Raw genomic sequence first — 27,165 nt, 5'->3', positions numbered from 1 at the left:
ATTTTTCTAATAAAAGTTTAAGGCTAGTTTTAGAATACATTATCACTATGAGAATAGACAAGCATTAAAATTTGACAGGATTTGAAAAATATTATCAGTCATTATATCTTTTAGTTCAAATTATGATAAACAGAATAAGTTAAGTGTTTAAAAGTAGATGTGGCACTTTGCGATATTATTTAGTGGTTATAGTGCTATTGATGTGGGGACTTGACCTCAGAGTTCTTTTCCAACCTTAATGATTCTATGATTCTAAGTGTTTTTTATATTAATAAATCAGAATGTTCTCAAGAGCAAATGTTGTGAAGACAGTCATAGATTCTACTACAGCTCTGCTGTCTGGTAGCCACACAAGGAAGAAAGTAATGGAATGATCTCCTATAAATAAGCTAAATTAGCTAAGAATAATGTAAATGTTTAATTTACTTAGCAATAAGCAAGTAAACAATCCTTATTGTACAATATATAAGAAAGCAACTGGGATCTCATATTGATTTAATAACAAAATGTTATTCAATTCCTTCTGTTATGTTTGTGAATGGTCTGAGAACTTTTAAAAAATATTTGAAGAAAGCAAGTATCTTCCCTTGTAATGACAAAGTTTTTCAATTTCCTCAAAATTACTTTAAAATTGCTTAGTACTAAAAACACATTTTCAAAGAACACTGTTCCTCTCCATTACACAGATGATGTGCTCAGACAAAACTCACAACCAACAATTTTACTTCAGGATATGATCTGCCATTGCAGTCAACTTGCAGAAAGGTTAGTAATAACCTTCCTATTGAAAGAGAGAGCTCTGCCCTCCATGCAGCCATGGTTTCTACAGAGCAAGTTCCCTGCACCCACAAAAAAAGCAGATCCTGCTGATCACTTACATGCAGCCACAAAAACACTGGAGCCTTTACAGGGGCAGAAGCAAGCACAGACTTGTGGTTTGGAAGAGTCAGCTAGAAGTGGGATGGAAAGATTGACCTTTTGGAAGCAACTATTAGATCAGTTTATCTGTATGCTAAATTACACCCTTCAGAGCTTAACCAGGAACTATGTGGTGCTAGGTCTTTTTTAATGTAGCTCTTTACATGTAAATTTTACTTCAGTGAAAACTAATGGAAGTATGGCTATCAATTTCAGTCAGTCAGGATTTCACTTCTATACACTAGAGACATACAAATAAACAGTAACATAGACACTTAGGTGGCTGGGTTTGATTAATAGATTCATTATACAAAGAAGAAATATTCTTTCTTTTTCAATTAAGAAGTCATATGCAAAAACATACACATCCCTCAACTATCAGGTTAGTGGATTCCATGAATAGCAGGAGTATACCAATTTTCTAGACCATGGGAAGGAAGCATCAATATCTTCTATCACACCAAAGGAGTTTCATGTTAAATATACTTACTACAGACAGTGTGTTTTAGTGAAGGAACTTGGGATTTCCTGACAGGAGATGGCACTAGCTCCCTAAGGACTCATGACTCCATTGGGAAATAGCCTGCATAAGTAACTAAGGCCCATACCACTTTAAAATTTAGGCTTCCACAGACCCTGTGATTTCAACTCTACCCATGGCTGGGAATGTAGAATGTCTACAGGCACTCACAGCAGCTGGACCTACAAGGTAAAGAACATAGTCATGAAATAAAAGAGCTCCCCTTCATATGCAGACTAATCAGCCCTGATTTAAAGTTTCAGCTTTTATTATTGTTTAATATCTGAATTTCCATTGAAGAGGGATATATTTCAAAGACAAAAGTATGATGTATTATACAGGCATCTTTAGCAGCAAGAAAATGGCACTGAAGATAAATATTCAGAAGTAGCTTTAATACATATATATAGTGCTCAGGTTTGCTGCTAGATCATGGAATGTTTTTCTCTCATCATTAAAGCTTTTGAAATACACTCTAAAGGAAAGAAAGCTGATCTACTTATAGATCAACAGAAGGCATGTGAAAAAGGTTGCTAACAATAATTTTTTTGCATATAAGTGAGAGCAATTGGCATCCCATCTGGAAAACTACACTACTCTGAGATAGAAAACTCCTGCCACTGGCAAGGTTTATGGTATTAATTTGTAATGGTGGATTTAGGGAAATGTACTAAACTAATGCTCATTTACTTGCATAATTATGTGTTTTCTACATAAAATGACAGGCTTTTACCTTGTCAATACTGGCACTGAGTTAATGGAAAACAGGACAAGGTGTGTGTACAAGTATGCCAGTGCCGATGAATGTCAAGCTCAGGTTACAGATTTGCTTCTTGCATTAACAACTGTACAATGTATCACCTAATGCATTACCCTTCAGACTCCTAAATCTGTTATTTTAAATATTTTCATTGCAGTTTAGCTTTGATTATTAATCTAAAAGGCAAAAAGTTAAACCGTATCTTATCTTTGCCACTTGATATGTTAAACAGCCTTCATACCTTAAATCCACTTTAATAAGGCATGCAATTATTAAAGCATTACAGAATGGCCCCAGAGCACAAAAGCTCCATTAAATTTGCTTACATCTAATTACGTCTGCCTGAGGCAGGTGAGAAATTGACTCTGATAAGATCTTTCTTTTACCTGTAGCCAAAAAAATAAAAAGGAAAAATAACTCAGAGTGATTTTCTATCTAATTGCTATCTACAAGTATTTATGGTATTCGCTCTTCCAATGAATAGCCCACAAAGCACTCTTTGTGCACTAACCAGTGCATTTTAAGTTTTTTTAAGACTGTAGAATACAAAAGACAAGCTTATCTTGCTGCAGGCATGGCATGTCATCAATGATGTCTATTTGGGAGATAGTTTTATCTATTATTTAAATAATATATTTTCTTTAAAAAAATAATTCTGATGTGAAAAAACATGTTACATATGCTTTGTGGACTTCATTTTTTTCTACATAAGCAACAAACACATTCTATTTTATGAAAATATAACATAAATATATAAATATACTTTATATGGCCTGAAAACAGTTATTTTAGAAACCTTTTTTTTCCCCCCAATTTAAAACCAAATGTTTTGTAGTAGAAAACACGGTATTCAATTGCTTTATATTTGTAACTGACCTCCCAAAATTCAGGAAAATGTGAATAAATGACATTGCTTGTTACCTGTAAATGAATGAGGGCATGTGATACTTTTCTAATCATTCTAATCCTCCTCTCAGCCCTAGCAGATCCTACAGAACAATAGAGTGATACTATCATAGTGACAATGTAAAATTAAGTTAGAAACTATACCAGATAAAGAGGAAGAAATAAATAAAATTTTTAAAAAGAATTAATTTTTAAAAATAATTTAATCCATCCAGTCTAAAGGGATTATAATTCAAATCTTGGTTAACAATGAAGAAGAAATTACTTTATTATAAAGCATTCTTTGAGAGAAAGAGAGATTAGGTATTTGATGGGAAACTTGCCCAGGTAAACCAGACACTGGACTTCTAATAAAAGATTATGCAACACTAATTCTAAATATACATTTTTAACCACTGATGATGCCACTTCTGTGATACAAAACGCTGTTTGCTACAGTGAAACACAAGTTTATAGTCAACTCCAAAAGAAAAGGTCCTTTGGTCAAATGTTATGCTTAAAATTTATTTGCTACTTCAAAATAGAAAACTGCATAGGGGCCTGAAATGAATATATTGTATTATTAACATGTTTCTCATGTGCTCATTTAGGCTTTTACAGCACATCATTCCATAAGCATTCTTAAAAAACTTCATTTGACCTTACCTTTACATTTAAGCAATAAACAGATAGGTTACCTTTCCTATTGATTTGCTTCAAGTTTTATAACTTCATTTTATATACACCTGATAATAAAAAGACGTTGATTTTCTGGTATTCTAAGCAACTACATTTTAAATATTAAAAAAAAAATAGAGGCAATGATGAATTATTTCTGTTAGCTCTTATGATTTACCAACTCCAAGTCTGCTGTTGCAGAAAATATTTTGCCCTCATAATTATATCTTGTTTGATATTAACTTGATGTATTTCTATTAAAACTTTCACGGTTGCTTTATAATATTGTCTAGTCACAAGCCTATATCATCTATAAATGACAACACTGTGAACTATTGAATTATACATGCATCTTTACTGCAAATTAAAACAAAACCAGAACAAAAAAAATATGAGAGGAATTTAATGACTATGTTAGGAAGAACTGCTTTCCAGCTTTTCCATGTCCCCTTTAAGAATGAATTGCACCCTGTTAAATTAACTATTCAGACATCACTACTGGTACTGAGCCATTTTTTATAATTTTCTTGATATTAACATTTCATATCTTAAAACATGCAACAAAGGTTCTGTTTTCCTCTTTCAAGTTGTGGATTTGTCCATGGGAAATTTCAGTAGACAATACTGCTCAGAATCTCAATACATACCAAAAGCTGCCACTTTTATGATTATGGCTTGAACGTTAGATGATATCATTTCCTTAAGCAGTATTTCCTGGTTCCAATGCCAGAGGTAAGCTAAAGGCTGAAGATTAAGCCTTCTGCACCTTAAAAACAAACAAAAAAATTGGATAAAGCCAAGTATAATACTTTTACACAGCATTATTACTGTAAAATTAATGAAAATTTCTTTCTTTTCCTATCCTGAAATAATTTTTCTTCTATAATTTCAACTACAAACTTTACTACTCAGATATTTCCTTATAAACATTAAGTCTAATATATATTAAAAAAGAACTAAATAAAATTATTTTGAAAATGATTCATCTACATAAGATGCAACTCACTGAGCTAAACAGATCTGCACAGGAATGTAAGTAAAGCCATTGCAAAATGTGTTCTTAAACCTTTTGGGATACAAAGCAATTAGCAACTTAGGAAGTCATCACTTTTGTGAACACAGCTAAGGACAAAGTTACTGCTCTGTGATAAACGTGGCACATGTCACTAGTACAATATGCTGAATTTGTTGCTGTGATTTGGTTCAACACCCAAAGAAAAGAATCATTCAGGAAAATGTATTCAGCTTGTGATACAAATTAACAACTTTTTACTGTAAAGTTAATAATTTGTTTTGATACATATCATATATAGACAGCATTTGATACACAGCTTTGATTGTTTATCAAATTACAGAATCACTAATTTGCATTATTGATAGGTAATGTTTCTGTAAATTGTCAAGAACCATCAGCTGGTGATTAAATGTGTAAGGTCTCTGAAAAACTTAAACATTTAACTATGGGACTAGTTCAGACTCCTTAAGATTTACATTTATTTGTCAATTATCATGTTTTTCCTAATACATGGTCTTTCTCACATATATGGGCATTCCTCCTTATGTCAGATAGACCCACTAGTATGATTAGGAAGACTACATAGTTAAATGTATGCTTAATGTTGACATGTAAATGCATAGTTAGCACTCATATAATCTGACTGGTTTTCTTATTACTTTGATATGCTTTAACAGAGCACTATGTTTTCTAATCGAACTATTTCGCAGTTCTGAATGTAAAGTAGTTACTTACGTGCCTAAATTCAGCTAAAAAATTAGCTGAATTAATTGGGATGGCTCATATGAAACAACCTTATTGCAAGGGCTAAATCTGCAGATCAATGTGAAGTATTTTACTTCACAAGCTCAGAAATAATCATGCCTGTTTGAAATACTGTGATTTCATGTCAATCTCTTAGCTGCAGTAAAGATGTATAACAACCAGCAAAAGCAATCTTTTTTTATCCTACTAACATGTGAGGCAATTATTAAAATGTGTAAGTATAAAGGAAAAGAAAGGAGTTATTTCTGACCGCAATTTATCTATGTAAACTTTAAAGAAAACAAATGTGCTCTGTAACTTGCTGATGTGAGCTGAGTTGGCATAGCATTAATTTCACCATTCTTAGAGCTCATAAAGGATTCCAGATACTTGCTTTCATCATCAACAAATCATTAATGAAATAATGAAACTATAATTAATTTTTAACGCAAGGTGGTTTTGCTTTTCGTCAGATATATACAGTGAAAATCTTTTTTCAGATCAAATACTGGCCTACATAACAAACACAACTACCATTCCATAATGCTCTTTTTAAATTAAGACTCCTAAAAAAATCATGATTTATATAGACCTTTGCACACAATAGGAATGACAAATGGAAGCTCTTGATTAATAATAACAAATTTCAGATTTAAGGAATTAAGGGAAGATGTGCTTAGAGAGATTCTTTTCTATCTAATTCCTTATAGAAGTCCCAGGATGTTCCTCTATAGCAAAACAATGGTGAAAAACAGAGGGACTCGATCACAACACTGTAGTCATTGGAACTGAGTGAGCTTCCCATTGAAATCAAAGAACGGAACCTACTCAACTATTTTCATACCAAATCTCTGAGTATTTTCAAGACATGAAGAGAGATCTGAATAGCAGTCAAAAACCCTGGTATAGTTTCTACTAGATTTTTACTAATGAACACATTGGGAGAAAAAAGGAAGAAAAATAAAAGAAGAAAAGATATACCGATATTAATGAATAGAATGCATTTGGTATCATAGAACATGAGAAATCAGGCGACTGTCTCTGCTTTAAATTTGAGTTAGAAAACAGACAAGTATTGTCCAGAATGTGTATTCTGATAAGAATTAGTATTTTCTTACACATCTTCCACTCGAACTCTCTGGTAGTCAGAAAGAATGGCTCCCACAGATACACCCTCTACTCCTTCTTTGTCCTGAAAAAAGACATGGAAAATCAATGACACAGTATATAATGCTTTAAGCTGCAGAGATTCAATATCTCTATTTTCAGAATCAACCAAGAATAATTATTTTTTCTGTGTCCAGTACACAGAACAGAATAGGCTGAAATGCAGTTCTGCCACAGAAGGGAGCAGCTCAGCTGACCGACTACATGGTTATTACTCTAATGCAGTCTACTTGACTCAAGTACCATGCTAGAGAAGGAATAACCAAGGTAACTGAAAAGTATGAGACATAACAGATTATCCTGAGGTTTTCCAGACATCCCGAAAATTCCTTCCAGCTTTTGCCTATAAGTGACAGGTTAGCTAGTCCACCTACAAATAATTATCAGCAACATACATCATACAATTAACTGAATTGCTAGCATTTTCCATGTACACAGCACAAGAGATTGTGAGATTACTCTTTTTATCTTAACACCAGAAAAAGAAAACTCACGGGAAACTTACTCAACATAATTTTTTAAAAATTCTGCTATTAAAAAAGCTTTTCCAAGACACATTTCCTCTGTTTCATTTAAATTACCTAAGCCAACAAATTGCACTTAATTTTTTCTTGTAAACCCACTGAGAATGTAACATTTCTAAATGCACATAGTTCTAGTATTTTGTGAGATCTTGCATTTTAAAATTGCTTGAGTCCCAGTCAACATGCTGAACTTTCTTTGTCTAAATTTTGCTCCATCTAGACTTCAGTAAAACTTGTTTTCCTCTTTTAATCAAGATCGATCATAACTTCACCCCATGATTTACTTTCTGGACTTGTTCCAAATCCTGTGAAGAAGTTTGCAGCAAGATTTCACAATAAATTTTTCAGTTATATACCTGTTGATGTATCCTGCCCCTGCCTTTCTCTTTTGGCCTATTCTGTGATCTCAGACGTCCTGCTAAGCCTTGGCCAAGCAAGCTGAGCAGTGAAGTGCCCTTGACTGTATCAGCTGGATGGTGAAGCATTGCTGACTGCACCAGGAGTTTTTGCCTGGTAAAAACAATTCTGACCATCTAAAAAATACATCACTATTTAAATTATGTACTTCCCCATGTCATTAATGGATAGATCCATTAATATGAAGCTTAATGCCAAATCAAACAGTTTTCAAGTTGCTGCTTCTCACATATCCAGAAATAATATTATTTCTGCTTCCCTTTGAGCTTTCAGTGCAATGTTTCAAAGCTCTTTTTAGAATAAAGGTAAATCAGTGATACTTCAAGTTACTCAACTCACTCATCTACAATAACATTGCTTAAAAAGTAAACACAGTTGTACAAGCACAGTTTTCTTTAAATAAATTTGATTAACTGATTCATGAAGCCTTCTTGAATCTTCAAATATTTCAAAAGTGTAAGTTGCAGTCTTTAACATTCTTTTTAAAATGGTTAGAAAGTTGTGTAACAGTCTTGGAAAACATGACTGATGTTAACAAGATAAATACTGTTTGTTTTTATTTTTATGTAAAAATAATAACCAGAGCAATTCCTTCAGAATGTCTGTCCTCTGTCACAATGTGCAGACATCAACCAATATGTCCAAAAATATTACCTATATTTTTGTTTATGTTATTAATTCATCACAGTTCTAAGTTACCAGAGGCAAAGTATGCCATCCGCTAAGTTCAGTAAGTAATGTTTTTGAAGTGTCTGATACAAACAAACAGAAGGGCATACAACTGCTGTCTCACAAGTAGATTAATCTCTGTGGCCACATAAATCCATAGATCATATGCAGTTTTCCACTTTCCTTCATAACAGAATTGTTGAATGGTGAGTCAAAGGCCCATACAACCTGGCCTTGAACATTTCCAGTGATAGGGCATCCACAACTTTTCTGAGCAACCTGTTTAATAACACATGCATTTCTCTTACCTCATAATGAGATGATGTTCATTACCATCATAATATTTATTATAATGCATGGCAGATCTGTAGTTACCACAATATTTTCATTGCATATATTTGCACTATGTACACTCTTCTTTCTCTAACAATGGGAAATGAATAGGTGGATGAGAGATGTTACAGAGTAATTATATCACAAACTTCAAAAAAAAGATGGTACCCTCAAATATGGAGTGAAATCTTATTTCCCAAATAGACAGATTTACAGAATCTCCTGTTCATCCATGAAGACGGCAACTGAGTTGCCCAATACATTTTTAACAAGCTCACAGAGCCATAAAAATATTCTTTTATTCATTCTGTTTTTCAAGTTCTGACATAATATATGCATCAGCAAAGATACTTGCTAAGAAAACTCCCTTAAATTAAAAAAAACAGCAAATGGAAGTAGAGATTTAAATGTTCTGTTCTTATCTAAACACAGTGCTTCTATACTAAAATGATCTATTGCACAAACCTACGTGTTTGGGATTTAAAAAATTCTAGTCATGAGTCCCAGGAAATTTCATAACCATCCTATGATAATGGAATTTTAAAATCCACAGAAGGTTACAGAACGTTTACTAATTAACTATTGAAACAATGGCCCAAACTTGAAACTAATGCATCAAGAAGATTTCTCATAGGTTTTGTTTTGGGGTTGTTTGGGTGTTTTTTACTATACAAATCTGCATCACATTGGATGTGCATGATTATGAATGCATTTATATATAGGTACACAAGAAAACACAAATATGTACACGTGTCTGCAATATATCTTGATGTTAGTAATGCAAAAACAAGGCTATTATTGGCTGCTTGCTTACAACTTATGTTAAATCTGATTTAAATAATAACATAGGAGATTGCACTTATTCTGGTTTATTTCCTTTGATAATACGTAAGTTTTAATTGTCTTTTGAAATGGCAATATATCATGTCATTTTGCAGTTGTGGTTAGCATTTGTGTTTAAAAAATTCTCATGGGTATTTATTTATTGTCATCTCTTTTCATTCAGTTCTTCTCATGGCAAACAGCAAATATAAACTTTCATCACTGTCCAGACAATAGCTTCCATGAGGAGAAACACCCATATACTTAATATATGCTTTGAAATGGGAGAGCTAGTTAATATACTTAAATTCAGTGAAATGGAATGAATTCTATCCCCCTATTTTGTCCAGTTCAACAAATGAATGCTGGAGTGGCGCAAATTCAAGAAAAAAGATTTGAAAGGAAGAAGGATGGAGCATGAGGTAGAACAGAAAAAAACTGGTCTCATAACCTTCTAAACTCCTCAGCTGGACAAAGCTTACATAAAGCCTTGTCCCACAGTATATTCTGCTCAGCAGTTGAAGCATGCAAAGAGTACTAACTAAAAGCTACTGCTTCCCTGGACTTACTCTTTGGTATTGAAAGAGTTATTGGACACTTTGCAAACAGACAGCATTTTGTTTGACTAAGAGTTGATCATGGTTAGCAGAGAATCCATCCCAGAATCAATAGCACCATCACTTTTAATGTGGAATCTGATCAGGTTTGGTACCATTAAAAGCATGTTCACAAAACTGCACTCAGCAAGGGTAAACCAAGCGGACATCTGCAGGTAAATATCAGGGATCTGCACAGAACTCAAAAGGTTAGGAAGTGAATTTGGGAAAATTCAGAAGGAAAGATGTTACATGCTGTATCATATAAAAAGTAACAGATAACAGAAAAAGCATCTGAGGAAAGTTAATATGAAAAGGTGTTTTTTTCTTAGGTTGATTTTTAAATTATTATTTTAAAAAGCATCATATACAGCTAATTTAAGACATGATTTACCAATAATAAACTTTACTAATATGTTTCTAGTGCAATAGGCTACTCTAAAGTAAAAATAAACTGCTCTCTGGAATATTTAGATAATTCAGAAAGCACTTATACTCAGTACAATGTCCTCTGTCATAAAGTATCACAACACAAAACATGCAATGTGCATATAAGTCCAGATGCCAAACACAAATGTACACAGATGCTAACAAAGTTTGATTTTCCATATGACATTTTAGAACTTATTTTTCCGCCTTAGAGCTATGAAAAGTACTCATTTCAAAAGGCAGGTAGAAAAATTAACTTTTTAAAAGCAACTAAATAAGACAATTTTAGTAGGTTTTTTTTTAATGTACCTAAGATTATTATTAGCTATGTTTTAACAGTAAGTGAAATTTCACAATTGTGTATATTTTGTCATAACAGTTAATTTTTTCCTGTTCAGAGGACAAGACAATAATCTTCATAAACAATTGTGTTAGAGAAGCTAATTGATCTTTGAAACTGTAACTGTACTAAAATGCACAATTTATGTTTAAGGTATCCTAGTTTTAAAGTTATTTATTATTTTAAACAGTTTAATGAAAAACAAAATTCAAAATTGCCGCTCTTTCTGTATTATGAATTACTGTTGGCTGCATTTCCCATCAGGAAATAGTATGAAAAATTTAATAGTTTTGTCAAAGCTCCAAAACATCACTGCTGTTTTTAAAGTGCCTCTCTTACATCCAGTGTACAATTCTAACATACAGCTTCACAGCTAAAGTGAAAGATAAATAGATTCATTTACACTAGCACACTGTTATTTTAATTTTGCTTTTTTTTTTCAATTAATGATTGTAACAGTAATCGGAGGAAATTATTGCACATGCATTGTAGCATTAGTACTGGTAGAAGTATTCTACTAGTAAGTAAAAAATTTATTCCAGTGGTATCAGTACAGAGGTTTTCTATAATTTCATATTTTAATGTCTTTACCTGACTCTTTCAGAGTTCAGCAAAAAGAAAATTAGTGCTAATGTTTTCAATTTAATTAGTATATTACATGCACTGTAACTATTAGTGGAAAATGTTATATTAATGAATGTAAAAGTTAGCTGTAAATTACCTCAGAATTATTATCAATTTCCCAAGTTACTGCTCCTTAAGATAACCCTCTCCCTATGGTCCTTCCGGTAATTTTTCTTTGCCTGATAAACATGATGATTAAACAGCACATAGTGCAAACCTTTGATACTTTTTAAATTAAATCCATGCCCAGCCTAAGGGCTGTGTCTGATTTCAACAAAATTTGTCAGTTAATCAGATAAAAAATTATCAGCAACTCAAAGAAACAGCAGCCTTAGGCTTCATCAGTGCCAGAGAAAGCTGAACAAAATAAGACATACAGACAATATCACATTATGAGTAAAGGTTACTGCTAAGCATATCACCGCACAGCACTATTCACCACCTTAATAATGTCTATCTTAAATGAAATATTGCATACAACAGCCAAAATATTAACAAAGAAAAATGAAGTGCTAGACCTGTGCCTATGTCTACTCATGTGTATTGCAAGAAATTTCGAGCACTGCCATTCAGAAAAATGCAGAATATCCCTAAAAATTTACTTTGTAAAACAGATCTTTGTAAGAAGAAGCATAAACGGCTGAAGAATGGTTAAACTACATTCAGTTTTTTACGTGTGCTTCACAGCTTTGCCACAATAGAGTTCATTTTTTATGACCCAGATATAAAATACAGTCTCTAAATGAAATTTTCTTTCCAATTAATATCCTTCTTAAAGCTTGTATGAATAACTGAAAACCGTTATCCATACTTAAATTAATGTTTAAGGTTATTTGTGCCTACAAAGCGATTACCATACAGTAGCAAAACTTCAAATTAAGCACAACATATTTGCAGGTGAGTGACTGACAATATATACCTTAGTAACAGGACTTTTAGGCTTCTACGGTTATTTGAGTGGAAAACTCTTAAATATGAGCTTTGCCTTATAATTTCTGAAGCATTCTAAGATCAATGAGTATAGTGATTCCAAACAGAGTATGTGATTTTTTTCTAAGCTTTGATATGTCTGTCTGATGCAGCTCCAAGTAATCAAACACAGTATGGAAATATTCCTGAGACATAAGGATATACTATCTCTAATGTCAGATTGAAAACCCACTATTTGGTAAGGCTCTGAAGACTCGCTACAAATCACATAGATCATCTTAGTGATCGCAGATCACTATACATCATCTGGGACTTTCTTGTCTTCCACACAGGGACCTCAAAACACATATATCTCATGCCTTCATTCCTTAGGAAGAAGTAGCTCCAAAACCAGGTGGGAATTAACATAATGCGGATTTACATGAAATCCATGTGTGAACACTCTCATTATTATAAGTTCAGAAGTCTTCACTGGCCTTATCTCAACTTGCTTTAGAAGTAAATTACTGAATAATGGTATCTATACAAGGCAATAATACTATATAACTAATCTATTTCAAGAGCTAATTAGATATATTTTTACAAATTCCCTTCATAGGACATAGGCACCCTACCACCCACCTTTAAGCAAAACTGATGGCCTAACTGCCAGAGTTTTACAAATGCAATTACTGAAACACTGCACACTCACCACACACACACACCCACCCACCCACCATCTATTAATTCAGTGTAGGGGCACCTTCAGTGTCTGGTTGTAATCTCACAACAACCACATTTAATTAGGACATGGTCCTCTTCCTACCTAGAAGTGCCACATGTTCAGGGTGATGGTGCAGGCATACATTTGTTCACACATAACCACTTACACACACCATAGCAAAGGAAAAAGGAAGAGCAAAACAGACAGAAATACCACTCTCAAAGTCTAATATCAAACAGAAGTGTATTGAAAAGGCTAGAATTACATTCTAAACAGGAGAAATGGAAAACCAGGAAAAATCTTTCACTACAGCCACATACCACACCATAAATGCAAGTTTTCCTGATATACTGATTTTCCATTTAGCTGCATTTACAAAGTGAACAATTAGTCTTATTAATTAGAAATCATTCATTAATTAATTCATTCTTTTCTTTATATATTAACCATTTTCACAGAATTCAATAAACTTGCTACATCACTTTAGATCCCACACTATTTCACAATTTTTTAAAATTATTTAATTTAGATTAATTGATTTATTTTTGCAATTAAAAAAGTGTCATACTAAACCCATTAGGCATTTGGTAAAATCTAATATAGCTAGACATATTTATCAAAAAACATAGAATACTAAAATAAAAATTAACAGACATCCACTATTTTAAAGGCTACCTAAGAGTTTTCTACAGAACTGGCCTTTTTTCTTTAAACCTATTAACTGAGTAACTGTTAACTGAGGCCTACATTTCAGCCACAGGGTTACAAAGACTTTGACAATGAAGCAAAAGTCTACAGCTGAACAATTTTTTTTTAATTGCATTTTGTGCAGAGAATTGGTTTCAAATAAATGTCTGCTTCACCTTTGGGACTTCCAACTCTTAAATATTCAAATAATTACAGAGCAAACTTGCCTGCAGACACTCCTTTCAGGAAATCTTATTTACAAAATCACCTCCACAAAGACTGATTATTTAATTTAATAGCCAAAATTAACCTGAACAGTCAACTCCAGATTGAATAAATGACATTACATCAGAACAACAAGATGCCAGTGAACAACTACAAAACAGCCAAGTAATCATGCATGTTTCTGTTCTGATGCTATACTGAATATTTTAAGTGCTGCTGATTTTATGTGTAACTATTTTGCAATCAAGAGCAGTTATACTCATTCAGAATTGGTAGTTCAAATCTGTGATTGGATTTAAAAGCTAGGATTTTAACCTACCAACATGTATAAATGCTTCAGAATGAAAAAAATAGTAGTATTTGTGTTATGAAGGCAGGTACTAGCCTATATTATTATGTCACAAATCAATGTCTTGCTGAAAACAAACCACTTACTAAATCAAGAGAAGGGTCAAAGGAATGTTAGTTTGTATGTTTCTAGTTAAGAGAAGTCCCATGGTTTAGATAATGAAACTCAGTTCACTTGCATCATACTCTGACCTCAGAGACGCAGAATTAAATTTTTTTATTTCTTTTTTTAAATAGTATCTTTAACAAACTGTAAGAGCCAAAAGCCAGATGTAACCTAAATTTTTGAATATAGACACAAGGTCTTTTTCCCTTGCTTTGACCACACGGCCTCCATGCAGACCAACTTCCAGCTGCTAATGGCAAGGTACCCCTCCACAGTGAAGACCAACAAGACCTGGATCCAGTACAGCACCTACAAAACTGAACTGACTCTCTTGCTCTGGTTATCTGAGGCATATGCCATGGTTTGGGTCATTCAAGTCATTAACAAACTTCCACTAAGGGAAGTTACTCTAGGAAAATCCCATTCAAGAATTGTCTAGTCTCATTTGTTTCTATATGAGTATTTTCAAAGCAGTGTTATTTAATGAAGTATTTCAGAACACATGCTGGCAAATACTGAGGCATCTAAGTAACTTGATTCTTGTTAGTAATTCTGTGAGCAAACAGTCCTTTTTGAGAAAGTAAAGCTGAAGGCATGATGTGATACCTACTTTTCCTTTTTTAGTTTTTTTACCGCATGCAACAGCACAAGGCTCAGAACTATGGAAGAAAAACATGTCCTAAATGAAAATGAGCTATTTTATCCAAGAACCAAATCTTCTTCTCTCCCTTATGCTTTCTTGCAAACAAATTTGAAAAAAAAATTTATTTCACCAAAATTAACTCTTAGATGTCACAATGCAACAGCAATACCTGCTTATTTTTACACATTCTAAATCATGTAAGAATTTTCACTTAAATAAGTCAATTTCACTTACACTAACAATTCTGGTAAGTAGATATGTTTATATACATTTAGATAATTCATTCTCCCATATACTACATCTTTCAAAACTGCATTTCATAACTTTGAAATTTGCATAATGTGCACTGATATACACACACACTCACACTCTCACACATACATGCATTCTCACATGGCCAGTGATCTCTATTTACTTTAAAAGGAAAAATACTTTCAAAAGGACAGTCTGCTTACACTCTTCTTATGACTTCAACTCCAAAGAATTGTACAAATCTTTACCATTTAGAGAATATCTTTTCATAGTACTGAATGTTCAGTCTTTGCAGTGTCCAGTATTTGTAGAAAAGAGCTCCTGAAAGTATTTATAAATCAGACTCTCCACCAATATTTTACTGTCAAATTAAGCTTTTCAGCAACTACCCTTGTACAAATAACACCTGCAGCATACTGTGCTGGAGGAAAACATCACATTCTGTAAAAAAAAGTAAATTTTCATTTAAGGTTGATCAAGATATAAAATTATTCAATGTAATATTTGAACAAGTCATGCAAACACAGTCCCAAATGTTATTACCACTTACCTGAAATATCAATCACATTCAGTAATCTGAAGTACTTCAATAAAAAGCATATATTATAAAAGGCATGAAAAACAATACTTCAACCTAAAAGTTCCTTGATGAAAAAGCAGACATTTTATCAGAATGTCTGCATACTGTTAACTTAGAACCTTACAAACAGCTAATTCACATTTACCTGTATGCTGAGTCATGTCTAACATGAATATACTTTATAACTAATTTATCATGTGAAGATGCAAAAGATTTGTAATCATTCCTGAACTGTCACAAAACATATAAAACTGAAGTACATGTAGAGTAATTAAGTGAATAATGAATTCAAAAATTTTAACTGTTGACAGACAAATCAAAAACCCTGAGGCTTTCACACGTTTTTTAGTTTAAAATGGTATCTTCTCTTAAAGTGCCAAAGTCTTTTTTTACTATCGAACAAGTAGTATGGCAAATATTATTATAGTGACATGAGTTATTGGAATGTGAAATTACCTGATAATGAATGTTTGAGAAGAAAGGCATGGTTGAGGAGGTAAGATTTACTACATTTCATTTGGTATTACTCTAATGGGAAACTGTAGGCCACTATGATCAAACAAACGTCAGTTGGCAAGAAAGGTGTACCATTTTCACCTGAAAATTTACCGCAAGAAACAACGTCACTTGTTCTGCTATATGTGCACATTTGTTGGTAAATTGTGTCCCTCTAAAAATTTCTTCAGAATTTTATACACCCATTTTCAAACTAGTAAATCATTATGCTGCTATTACTTCTATGACCAAATAATCTTGGCAAGGACTCTAAGTACACAAAAACTCACACAAGACCCCTAATAAATACTGCAAATTTTAATTTTTCCCAATGACAACATGTTTTAGACAAACTCTCTCAGAAATATTCTTATTATCTGCACTGCCAATAATCCTCTCCTCTGATCTTATAATCACTCCTCCTTACATAAAAGCAGAACACAGGATTTTCAAAAACAGGAGGAAAACAGTCTATTGAAAACACAAGTCCAAAAGAAAAGCCTCTTACTTTTTGTACTTGAAACAGAAACCTCATGAACCCTCCTTTAATCTTGACCAGTCACCAGGGTTTGGAAATGATTTAAAACTGTTAGGAATCTCAACAATGCAATACCTGATATTTGTTTCATCAAATTAAGTTGGTATGATAAGGCTCTTTATCTTTCTTTTGCTTAAATAACATTGATTCTAGAAATCATATGAAAAAGAAAACAGTGAATAAAACTGAATTTAATGAAGGTATATTCATGATTTTCAAAATTTTCTATAGCCTTTACAAATTTAAAGCAATCCTGATAAAATATTCTTTAAAACCCAACCCCCTCACTTTCTACATTGATATACATTTTTGTCTAATTTTTGGAAGTGATCCGCTTAAAATTTAAGTATTGACACAATAATTACTGTTTCAACACTACAGTGTCTACACTGCACTTCCCATAATAAGAATTTATTGAGAATTTAAACTTCTTGAGCAAAACAAAGAGAATTCTGCACAAACATAGTGTTACTTTATGCTACTCATCTATTACATCCTTTACTTTTATTGATGAAAAAAATGCAACTTTCAATAACGTCTTTCCCAGATTGCAGAGGGGCACAAAATGCCACACTATGACTTTCAGGTTTGATTCTCTTTTTTGTGTTTGAAAAAAAGACAAGGTCGCCAAGCATTACTAAAATGACAGCAATGATTCCAAGTCTTATGAGAAACATTCCAAAACAGTATCAAATTATGCTGACAAATATAGCAGTATAAAATGGGAATTCAGAGGCAATGTGGACCTACTGTACTGAGTGTAACAGTCTTGCAGGATACATAAGACAATCCTTAATATTTTTAGTACCAGAACAAAACATTTTGAATCAAGATAAAATCCCTACATCATCAATGTTAATATCACTCTGTGAAAAATAACATCATATGACTAGAACAGACCATCCCTTTAGGGAAAAATATAATGTTCAAGTGGATTGTTCTTTTAGTAGTGTAATGGAAAGGCATTCCACCTAGTCCCAGAAGAAAAATCAAAATATGTATTTAAATGGAAATACTATGCAATGGATAGGGCAAAATAAAAGCCTCAGAACTGTAAGGAGCTATATGTAAACACAGGAAGCTACATATATGAAATTCTACTTATATATATTTATTTAATTCTATACATATATATTTATGCATATAATTTTAAATTTTAAAAGCTAAGTTTCTAGCTCTAGGCTTATCTCTCAAATATCAAGATGCAGTCACATCATATATTCTGGTTTTGGTCACAATTTCAAATAATATATACAACTCAGCTCTATGCAAGAAGTTGTGAGTATTCTTTTTTAATTTTCTGCACATTTTGTGCCAGACCATATTCTAAACAGCTTTTACAAAGTGATAATGTTTCACTGACAGTGTTTTGTGTACTTCACATAAAATTAAATCTCAGACAAACCTTGAGAAAAAGAAAGCAGAAAGCTAAGCAATACAGCATGTTGCTCTTTTTGACCCACAAACGATTATCAGTTATTTTAGAAGTTATGACAGTTTTCTCAAGTCCTTAAGGAGTCTGACACCATTGGTATAGCTTTTAACACTGCATTTATGTTTATATCACAATACAATAAAACAGCAGGAATAGTGTTCAAATTACTTGGGTATTGGATGGTTTATTGAAAATAACAGTATTACCATAACATTAAAAAAATTCTTTGAATGTGCTAAGTAATCACTGCTATCCATGCTGCATGTGAATTATGAGATAAATTTTGGAAGGCATCACCAATTGCAAAGACTACTAGGTCTGTCTCTCTGATGGAAGACTCCATGCATGAACAATAAATTCTATTCAAGCTGAATAACCAGTAGTATATCAATACTTCAAAAATTGTTGTGAAACTACTACTGTGCAAATTATTTGTTTTTACAATAGAGAAGACTTCATCATCAGAGCTAATATTTACTGTTCTTTATCAGGTAAAAACAAAAAAGCAGAATGTAAACAACACAACCACTCTTCTCTCCATCCTTTCCCTGCATATTGCTACATAAACCACAGTACAAATGGCACAGTACTTAATTTATCTAACTGTATTAGTAATGATTTTATCATGATTTTTTCAAAATATTAAGAGCTACATTTTCTTATACTCAGCCTTCATATACTCCTTGGTTATTAATCAAGCTCAATTCAACATCACTGGGGTTTTTATAAGAAAGGAAAAGAGAGTTAATTTTTTTAAATGTCTTGATATTTTGTAGTACTTAATGCTAGAAATACAAGGCTAAATAATGTTAACCCTCTCAGACAAATTTGAAACCAGCTACATTCAAACTTGGGCAAACTTATTCACCATTTCCTAACCAAGAACTTCCATTATTTTCAATGGCAAAGAACGGTTTAGCAACATTGGTAACCAGTGATAAGGTTTTGGAGAAGCACTACTACCAACCCAGCCCCTCATATCAGAGGAACCTCATCTAATGAGATGCCTTGTAAAGGTTTCCAGAAGAGAAATTTGAGCTGATTTTGTATTCAGTATCAGAGGCAATCACACTACGAGTACAAGCTTGGCAGGTAAAACAGTAATATTAAGAATCCATTTTCCATTGAAAGAGGATTCTTATCCATAGACACTTCTAACCCTTCTGCCTTAGAGACTTTGCAAGTGCCCTATTAGAAAGATTAAATGGATGCTTAGGAAAATTCATCGAAGATAGCACATACTGCAATTATGCCCAATGCATGAAGAAACAAGCCCCAAAAGACAATTTCTAAAACTAGACATAGATTTATATATAATTATATATAGTGACATGTAATCACTATATACACTTTGAAAAAAACAAAATAGAACAAGATATTAATCCATTGTAAAAGACTGCAGCAAACGAAAGCAAATTAAAAGTGAAGGGCCTACTGTTTTTAAATTATGTTCACTTTTAAGTTTACCCAGAATATCTATTTCAAAGCAAATATTCCAACTCCTAATGACCTGCCTTCATGAAGTGTACAAGCCTGGAACAATGACAGCTAAGAAATACTTTGCAACTTCTACTGAGACTTGAAACTCAGTCTGAATTCTACTTTAAGAGAAACCTATATAAATTGCAACATTGGCAACCACTAACTGATATGACTGCTGTTTCTTTTTCCTCTCTGGGCTTTTTTTTCCCTTTAATCTCTTATGCAGTCTTCTCTCCTTTTGCATAGAAATGGAATAAAAAAGTACTTGAGTACTTCAAGAAAACTAAATTTCAACAATGTAGAGGCAGGGATATCCCTGTCTTTTTTCATAGTTTGCCCTGCATTTTCAATAGTTTCCAACAGTATGTAATTTTATTTCTAATAAATATAATTTAAAATACAGTATAAAAAATTGATTTTAAAATTTCTTGCAATTATGGAAAAGGCATTTACTCAACAAAAGCTCTCAGTCAAACTCCTACGTTGTTTACTGCTTTTTCAATGGCAATTTTTAGATATTTCTGTTCAGAAAGGGACCATTCTGCAATCTAATCAACTGGAATGATACACATACAAAACATTACTTGGTAATTTCCACATTTGAGTCCAATACCTAAAAATCAGTCTGTAAAGCAGTTGCAAACACTAGATATCATCCTCCTCTCTATCATACTTAATGTCTATTAAAATGCAGTATTTTAAGGCACCAAATTTTCACCATGAAGACTTCCTGTTCTGAGCAGTTTACTAAAGATATAATCAGAAATAGCCATTTTTTTCTACAAATTTAGGCATATTCACAGAAACTACAGAACACCTGGGGAAAAGGAACATGTCTCCAAGCATCTAACAATTAGTGAGATTTTTTTTTAAGAGGGTACCTCAACACAGGTGTTCATGCACTTGGAAAGGACTTACCTTGGTCTCCTGTCTTCATTATGTGGTTATACTCAAAAAAAGCCAGCTCCTCCACAAACTGACGTGGAAATTAAAGGCACCCTGTAATACTTGCTAAAAGAGCACCTAAGCTCTACTTTAAACACAGTGGCAAGCATGGCCCGGGATTAACATCCCAGCCTCTCTGAGAACCACTGGCACCGCTCTTGTGTGAGAGCAGGAAACAGAGTACTTTGTCTCTTCTATCAGTCTGGATGCACAAAGGAAGGAATCTCCTTTTACTTTTGATTACCAATAGACACAATCTCAGCTCAGTGTACAGTCTATGCCTAATCCCCTCTCTTTCCAGTATAATAATGAATACATACTCTACTATAATTGATTATGCAAGCAGAGATGTGCTCAGGTTATACAATAATAATACAAACTGTTATAAGTAAGAAATTTGAAAAAGACTTGTAATGTAAACACCTAAGAATAAATATAAGTAAATTCCAAAATGTGCAATTCATCACTGCACTTTTGCCTTCAACTTCCAGCAGGCTACCTCAGCTATCAACACTACCTTAAAACTTTGCTGTAACATACAGGATGCAAAGATGAGAAAATACAGTAACTTCACTTATAACAAATCTTAGCTTGTTTCGAATTAGGGGCAAGAACACAAGTAAAGCTAATAGGCAGAAGAAGCTGATGTTATCATTTTATGATTCTGTGATTATCATTATTACCTGGTGATAGTAACACAGTAGCACTTCAAGGCTAAAATGCACCTGAGATTTTCCAACACAATTGTTTTTCATTAGAAATGCCAGTGCATTAAAGCCTAAGTGTTCTATAAGAAGCAGTTTGTTTTGGCCAGTTCCCAGTTAAGACAGGAGACTTCTTGCTAGGTTGCTGTCAGTTTACTTAACAGGCTCCACCAGAGTCTGCATTTGTATGGTCCACAGCCTGTAATACAGTTACCCAGGCAAAATGTTGTGAACTTAGGAACAGACTTTCCCTATCTGTTTGGTCCCAAACTGACAACATGGTTCTCCCATGTCCAGCCTGAGGATAGGATTCAGAAAAAGTAGCACAAAACACACAAAGCCATTTTCTCACAAGAATAACCTGTTCAAGTTCAGGAAGACAGAAAAAAAAATCCCAATTTTCTGATTTCATTTGTCTCACAGGAAATTTCAGTATCTAATTTTTCTCCATTCTCACCAAAAATCTTTGGAAATCTTTTTCCTACATAATGGAGATTCTGCACTCCAATCAGTTAACTGCAAACCAGTTTCACAACAAAGCATTAATATGACACTTTCTACAAAAATGCTTGGCCAAAGCCTGAAAATCTCATTAAGGTTTTACATTTAAAAATGACATTTGAGATGATCTATTCTCACACAAGTATTCTAGGCAAATGTGATCCAACTTTTCCATTTTAAACAGGTTTGATGCTTCTGAAACAAAATACACTACTACTTATACCAGAAACAAGACAAGTATGAACCAGGTACTAAGACATCACATTCATGTAAAGTCTAACTTACCCTAAACCCAGGTAAAGCTCTAAGTGGAAAGCCTTCAGGAAATGCCAATATACAGAAGCAACACCACCCCAATCTGGGTTGACAAGACCACACTTTAGGCGATATTACTACAAGGTAGAGAGAATTTGTGTAGCAGAAAGAAAGGGCAGCTTGAGGATCCTCCTTGAGGAAGAAATGTAAAAGGATTTTTAGGAGATTGGAAGTAAGAAAAAGGAAAGCCAGATGATAATGTGCCAAAGACATGGAAAAAAAGGAAACCAAAAATATCAACACAGAAATAGCAAAATCAAAAGAGAAATACATAGCAAAGTAAAACTTCACAGGATTTTTCTGTCAAGGAGCAACAATTAAAAAAATAGAGAAGAAAACATCTTGTAGGAAATATTAATATAAAAAAAATTATGGAATTCCCCAAACATGTAATGTTATCCTAAAATCTGCTCCATCTTGCTTTATTTTATTAGCTTGCATAAATCGGAAATGTAATTTCAATCTTCTGAAGTTCTGACATCTCATATTTTCAATAGAGCTGTAGCATTAACTTGCTCTCAGAGTGGGAGTCCCCTTAAAATCTGAAAGTAAATGTGTGTCTAAATATGGGAGAGAGAAGTATTTATTTTTATTTCTTCCAATTGGGTGAAAGTGAGGCTTTCTTTTCTCCGGGAAGATGTGTCCTTAGTCACCATAAGAGTACGAAAAAGGGAACCTGAACACAAAGGTGTGGTGAAGAAAGTAGACAGGTTGGCAGGCTCACAATACTTTAGAGAATAAGAAACAAAATCCAGCTTGTTTAGGTGATACCAGAAGATTAAATGCGGGCAAATGTTTAACAATGGAGTGAGAATGTAAGGACAGGCATTTCAAAGTAGGAATAGAGAAAAATATGCAGAAAAAAATAATATCAGGAAAAGGTGTAGACCAGAAAACACTGAGAAGAAATATCAGGAACCCTGCCAAAACAGAAAACTGTCAACTTAATTGATCTTGAACCTATTCCAAAGGCAGAGAAGAGTGGATGATGTAAAGCCATTACTGAGTAAGAAGGAAGAAGAGATGTATGTTAATATTTTACCCTCCTCTTCCAAATTTTAATAGCCTCCAAAGTATGCATGACTTTTTAAAACTCCAACATTTATCATAGTTCTTCTATTCCCATCCTAGTCACAAGCAAATATTGAAGAAAAATAAATCCAAGAAAATGCAAAAAATTTGAAGTTATACACTTAACCACTGTTCATCTGGTCAGCTCTTTTTTTCCTTTTTTATAGGGACATATAAAGAATACAAAACATTAGTTTAGTATTACAGTACAATCCCAAAAATATTTTGAGGTGTATTATTACTGTATGTGCTGTTTTAATAGGAAATGGATAGCAAGAAAGATAAAATCACTTATATAGAGCATCAAGGATCACTTAGGTACCTTGTCTGCATAAAGCTATCTGCATTTTCTTTACAATTCAGATTCCACATCTTTAAAAAGTGTGTACCAGAGTAAGCTGAATATTAAGTTTTCTGGCATTGTCAATATGTAGCTGCATCACAGATAAGACAATGTCTGTCTTTATCATCCCTTCTCACTCATTCCTCAACTGCAGACTGATTGTTATGGTATTCTCCAAGACTAAGAACAACCTGATTATTTAAATGTAGAAGACAATGTTGCTTGAATCAGAATTTCCCAAATTGTGTGTTGTAGTAGTTTGACAGGAAATGTGTTTTTTGAGATGCTGTGTTTTTAGCCAATAGATATTCAGACTTTAATATTGGCATTTAACCTGACCATTGAGACATAGACACGCCTCTGAGAACACGGAGTTAAAAGCAAAGCTCTCCCCTGGGAGGGTCCTCTTGAGTTTCCGGCGGGAAAGAGTTCGGGTCTCTCCCCCGGCCCAGCTGCTGGCTGGGCAGGGGGAGGGGAAAGCCATGTGGCCGAGAGAGGTAGGCCTGAGCCCAGGGGTGGAAGGGTGGAAGAGAGAGAAAGAGAGAGACACTGAGAGCCATCGGGCAGCCCCCCCTGAGAGACACAGAGAGAGAGAGAAAGAGAGCCGCTGCCTGAGACTGTAACCTTGAGACTTGATAAACATGGGCCTGTGCCGGCAGCACGGCTGGGACGGAGAAGAGGGGGGGAGTTCAGCCGGCCGCTTGTAGGAGCTTTTAACCCCTTTTTAGAGAATGAGAACTTTACAGAACATTGACCTTTTCTAGAAGATAGAGTGGAAGATGAAGAAAGAAATGGGCCAGTGTGAGAGAGGTCTGGGCGAGTGAGAGATAGTAGAAGAATAGAGAAGAATCCTAGTGAGAAGAGATAATAGAGTGGCTTTTGCTGGACTCTTTTTGTATAGCCATGGACAGAACCATGTTCCTTGTGATACAGAGACTGCATTCTAGGGGGAGGCAATGGCCTCAGAACCAAGAAGGTTCAGTGTTGGTGCCCCTCGGCCCCAGGGGGTGAAAAAATATGGGGGGGACAGGTGTCCCAAAAGGAGAGATTGTGGGGACAGGTGTCCCAAAGGAGAGACTGTGCCTTTTTTAGATCGGGACAGAGCATCCTTAAAAGACAACCCTAAAAGCAGTTCTGGTCCGTGTTCAGTAGTGAGAGCACTAGACATAGAAAAGAAAAAGTCACAACGGCAGATGTACTCTGGGCGGTGCCACGAGTGACACAGAAACACACGAAGCTTCGACTGTGTTTCCAGGGGAAGCCCATAGTACAAAAAAAACTCCTCTCCTCTTGATGAACTGAAGATTAATTGTCTAAAAAGTAGTGCTAAACTGAGAGTTAGTGATTTGAAGAACAAATGTATTGAGTTAGAAATTTGGTGGGGGGAGGAGGAAATGCACTTGTGAAGTTTTCATTTTCCCTGTGTGTGTGTTCCTTTTTATCTGTAGTTGTAGAATAGTTAATAAAGTTCTAGTTCTTTTTCCCTAAGTAAGAGCCTGCTTTACTTATTCCTAGTCACATCTCACAGCAGAAACCAGAGAGAAAGTATCTTCATGAAAGCACTGACATTGTGCCAGTGTCAAACCATGACATGTGTAGCCTAATCCAAAAAAAGCATCTGCAGAATGCTTTATTGTAAAAAGGTACATGAATTTTATCTTGTGAGTTCTCAGTCATACGCAGCTTCTCTAATTGAGATGCTACCATTATTTACTATGGTGGTTTTTTTTTAACACTGAATTTGAAGTTTCAAAGGAGTGAGGTGTCTAAAATTGCCAATAGTATTTATCATGACCTGTGCCCTTGGTATAAGTGAGTATGGACTGCAGTGAAAAGATCGGAGGAAAAGGAAAATAGCTATTTAATAAGAGTAGAAATATTTTCTTAATCAAAGAATCTACTAGCCAAGTCACAGTCTCTGAGTCTAGACTCACACAAACTGAGTAATACAAAAAGACAGTTTAAAGAGAAAAACCCCAAAACAGCCAGACAGGGACAAAGACATTAGAAATTGCAGAAGTTCAGAGGATTCACATTCATCAAGGTTTCAGTCCCTTTCCAGTTCTCAGAGTAGAGATTTGCACAATGGGCAAACAGCTGACTTAGCCATTTCAAAGTAAATATGGTCCCCCCATAAATACTTTTGTCTCTTTTAGCAGATGCAAAATATTTATATTAGTCTTTCAACCTGAATTGCTATTTTATTGACAAATGTCATTTTTTCAAATGAGAATTTTCCATGGTCTCAAATGTTTTAAACCAGTGCCTTCTGTTTACACTGCATATTATCACACTGTTCCACTGTAATTGTATACTTGGGAGAAAGAGGTCAAGGATCCTAACCTCACTTCAACTAGGTATCAAAATAACATGAGACTTGCAAGTGTGGCCTCAGTCAAGAGTTTGTAACAAGACACAATTAACAAATTAAGTTGAATGTACTTCATGTTTTGAATGTCCATACAAACAACAGTGCAACATCCTGTCAAACAGACCCAGCACTGAAACATAACCAAAGTGACCAAAGAGATGGATGAGTCCTACACTTCACTGGAATAGGAAGTTAGGCATTAGAGACGACCCTTGCCTCATACAGATACAATCACTCAACTAAGGAAGTGAAAACTTGTATTCTAATTCAGTGTCCACTGAACCTTTCCTGTACAAAGAAGAAACAAAAAGCTTGAGGAGAAAACTAAATCTGGACACATTCTGTGAGCTTTCAGTTTGAGTGGAAAACTGTAAATGATAATAATTTCCACCCAAAAGGAATCAAGACAACTTAAAACCTAACGATCAGCTACAAGAAAAACCTCTATGTAAGAAAGTCTTAGTTCTTCAATAGAAGTTTTTAAATAGCTTTTTTAAAAAATGCAATAAAGGCATAATATATGTATAAAAAATGAAAACATGACTGCTACATTATCAGAAAACTGCAATTTAGATGAAAGAGAGAACGGAGAGCAGGATGAGAAGAAACTTTCCTTTGCAATCTTAAATCACTTAAATACAATTTATTCACTTCTTCAGTTAAGGTATTTTACAAACAGGCTGTAATTGTTTTATCCTCTTAGCACATCATGTAGCTCACAGAGTGTTAAGTGGAGCAGAGAAAAAAATGTTGACAGACTTTAGAAGTAAGGGAAAGGAAACTACCCAGGAACGAGGAGTTGAACAATGCTTGCCACATATCAGCATGCCTGTCCAGTGACTGAAAATAAGCCTGGAAGCAAGAAAGCTCCTGCTTTTCAATTTCCTATATATTAAAGTATCTTATTACTATTTTTAACATGATATATTGCTTTGATGAAATACAGAAGTCTAATTATCTGCAACTTCTACTATAAATTTAATATTATTTATACTCAAACCATTTTCTGGAGCAACTATCTTTTACTAGAGTGTCAAGACTAACCATATA

General features: G+C 34.0%; 1 protein-coding gene across 5 annotated transcripts in view; it reads right to left on the bottom strand.

The window, feature by feature from the left end:
• Nucleotides 1-27,165, bottom strand: part of DPH6 (diphthamine biosynthesis 6) — a 185,669-nt gene that overhangs the window by 137,841 nt on the left and 20,663 nt on the right. For 4 of the 5 annotated variants that reach the window (XM_036384380.2, XM_036384386.2, XM_036384384.2 and 1 more), the window contains 2 exons: nt 6,639-6,712; nt 4,409-4,527 (listed from right to left, as the gene is read on the bottom strand). In XM_036384380.2, coding sequence (XP_036240273.1) covers nt 4,409-4,527; nt 6,639-6,712 — 193 coding nt within the window. The remainder of the gene's footprint in view (nt 1-4,408; nt 4,528-6,638; nt 6,713-27,165) is intronic. The other variant, XM_036384383.2, reaches the window with a different exon arrangement.

The sequence above is a fragment of the Molothrus ater genome, chromosome 6 (genome assembly GCF_012460135.2).
Source record: "Molothrus ater isolate BHLD 08-10-18 breed brown headed cowbird chromosome 6, BPBGC_Mater_1.1, whole genome shotgun sequence".
In the NCBI taxonomy this organism is placed as follows: domain Eukaryota; kingdom Metazoa; phylum Chordata; class Aves; order Passeriformes; family Icteridae; genus Molothrus; species Molothrus ater.
The sequence above is the reverse complement of the archived record's forward strand: the minus strand, read 5'-3'. Positions and strand labels throughout refer to the sequence as shown.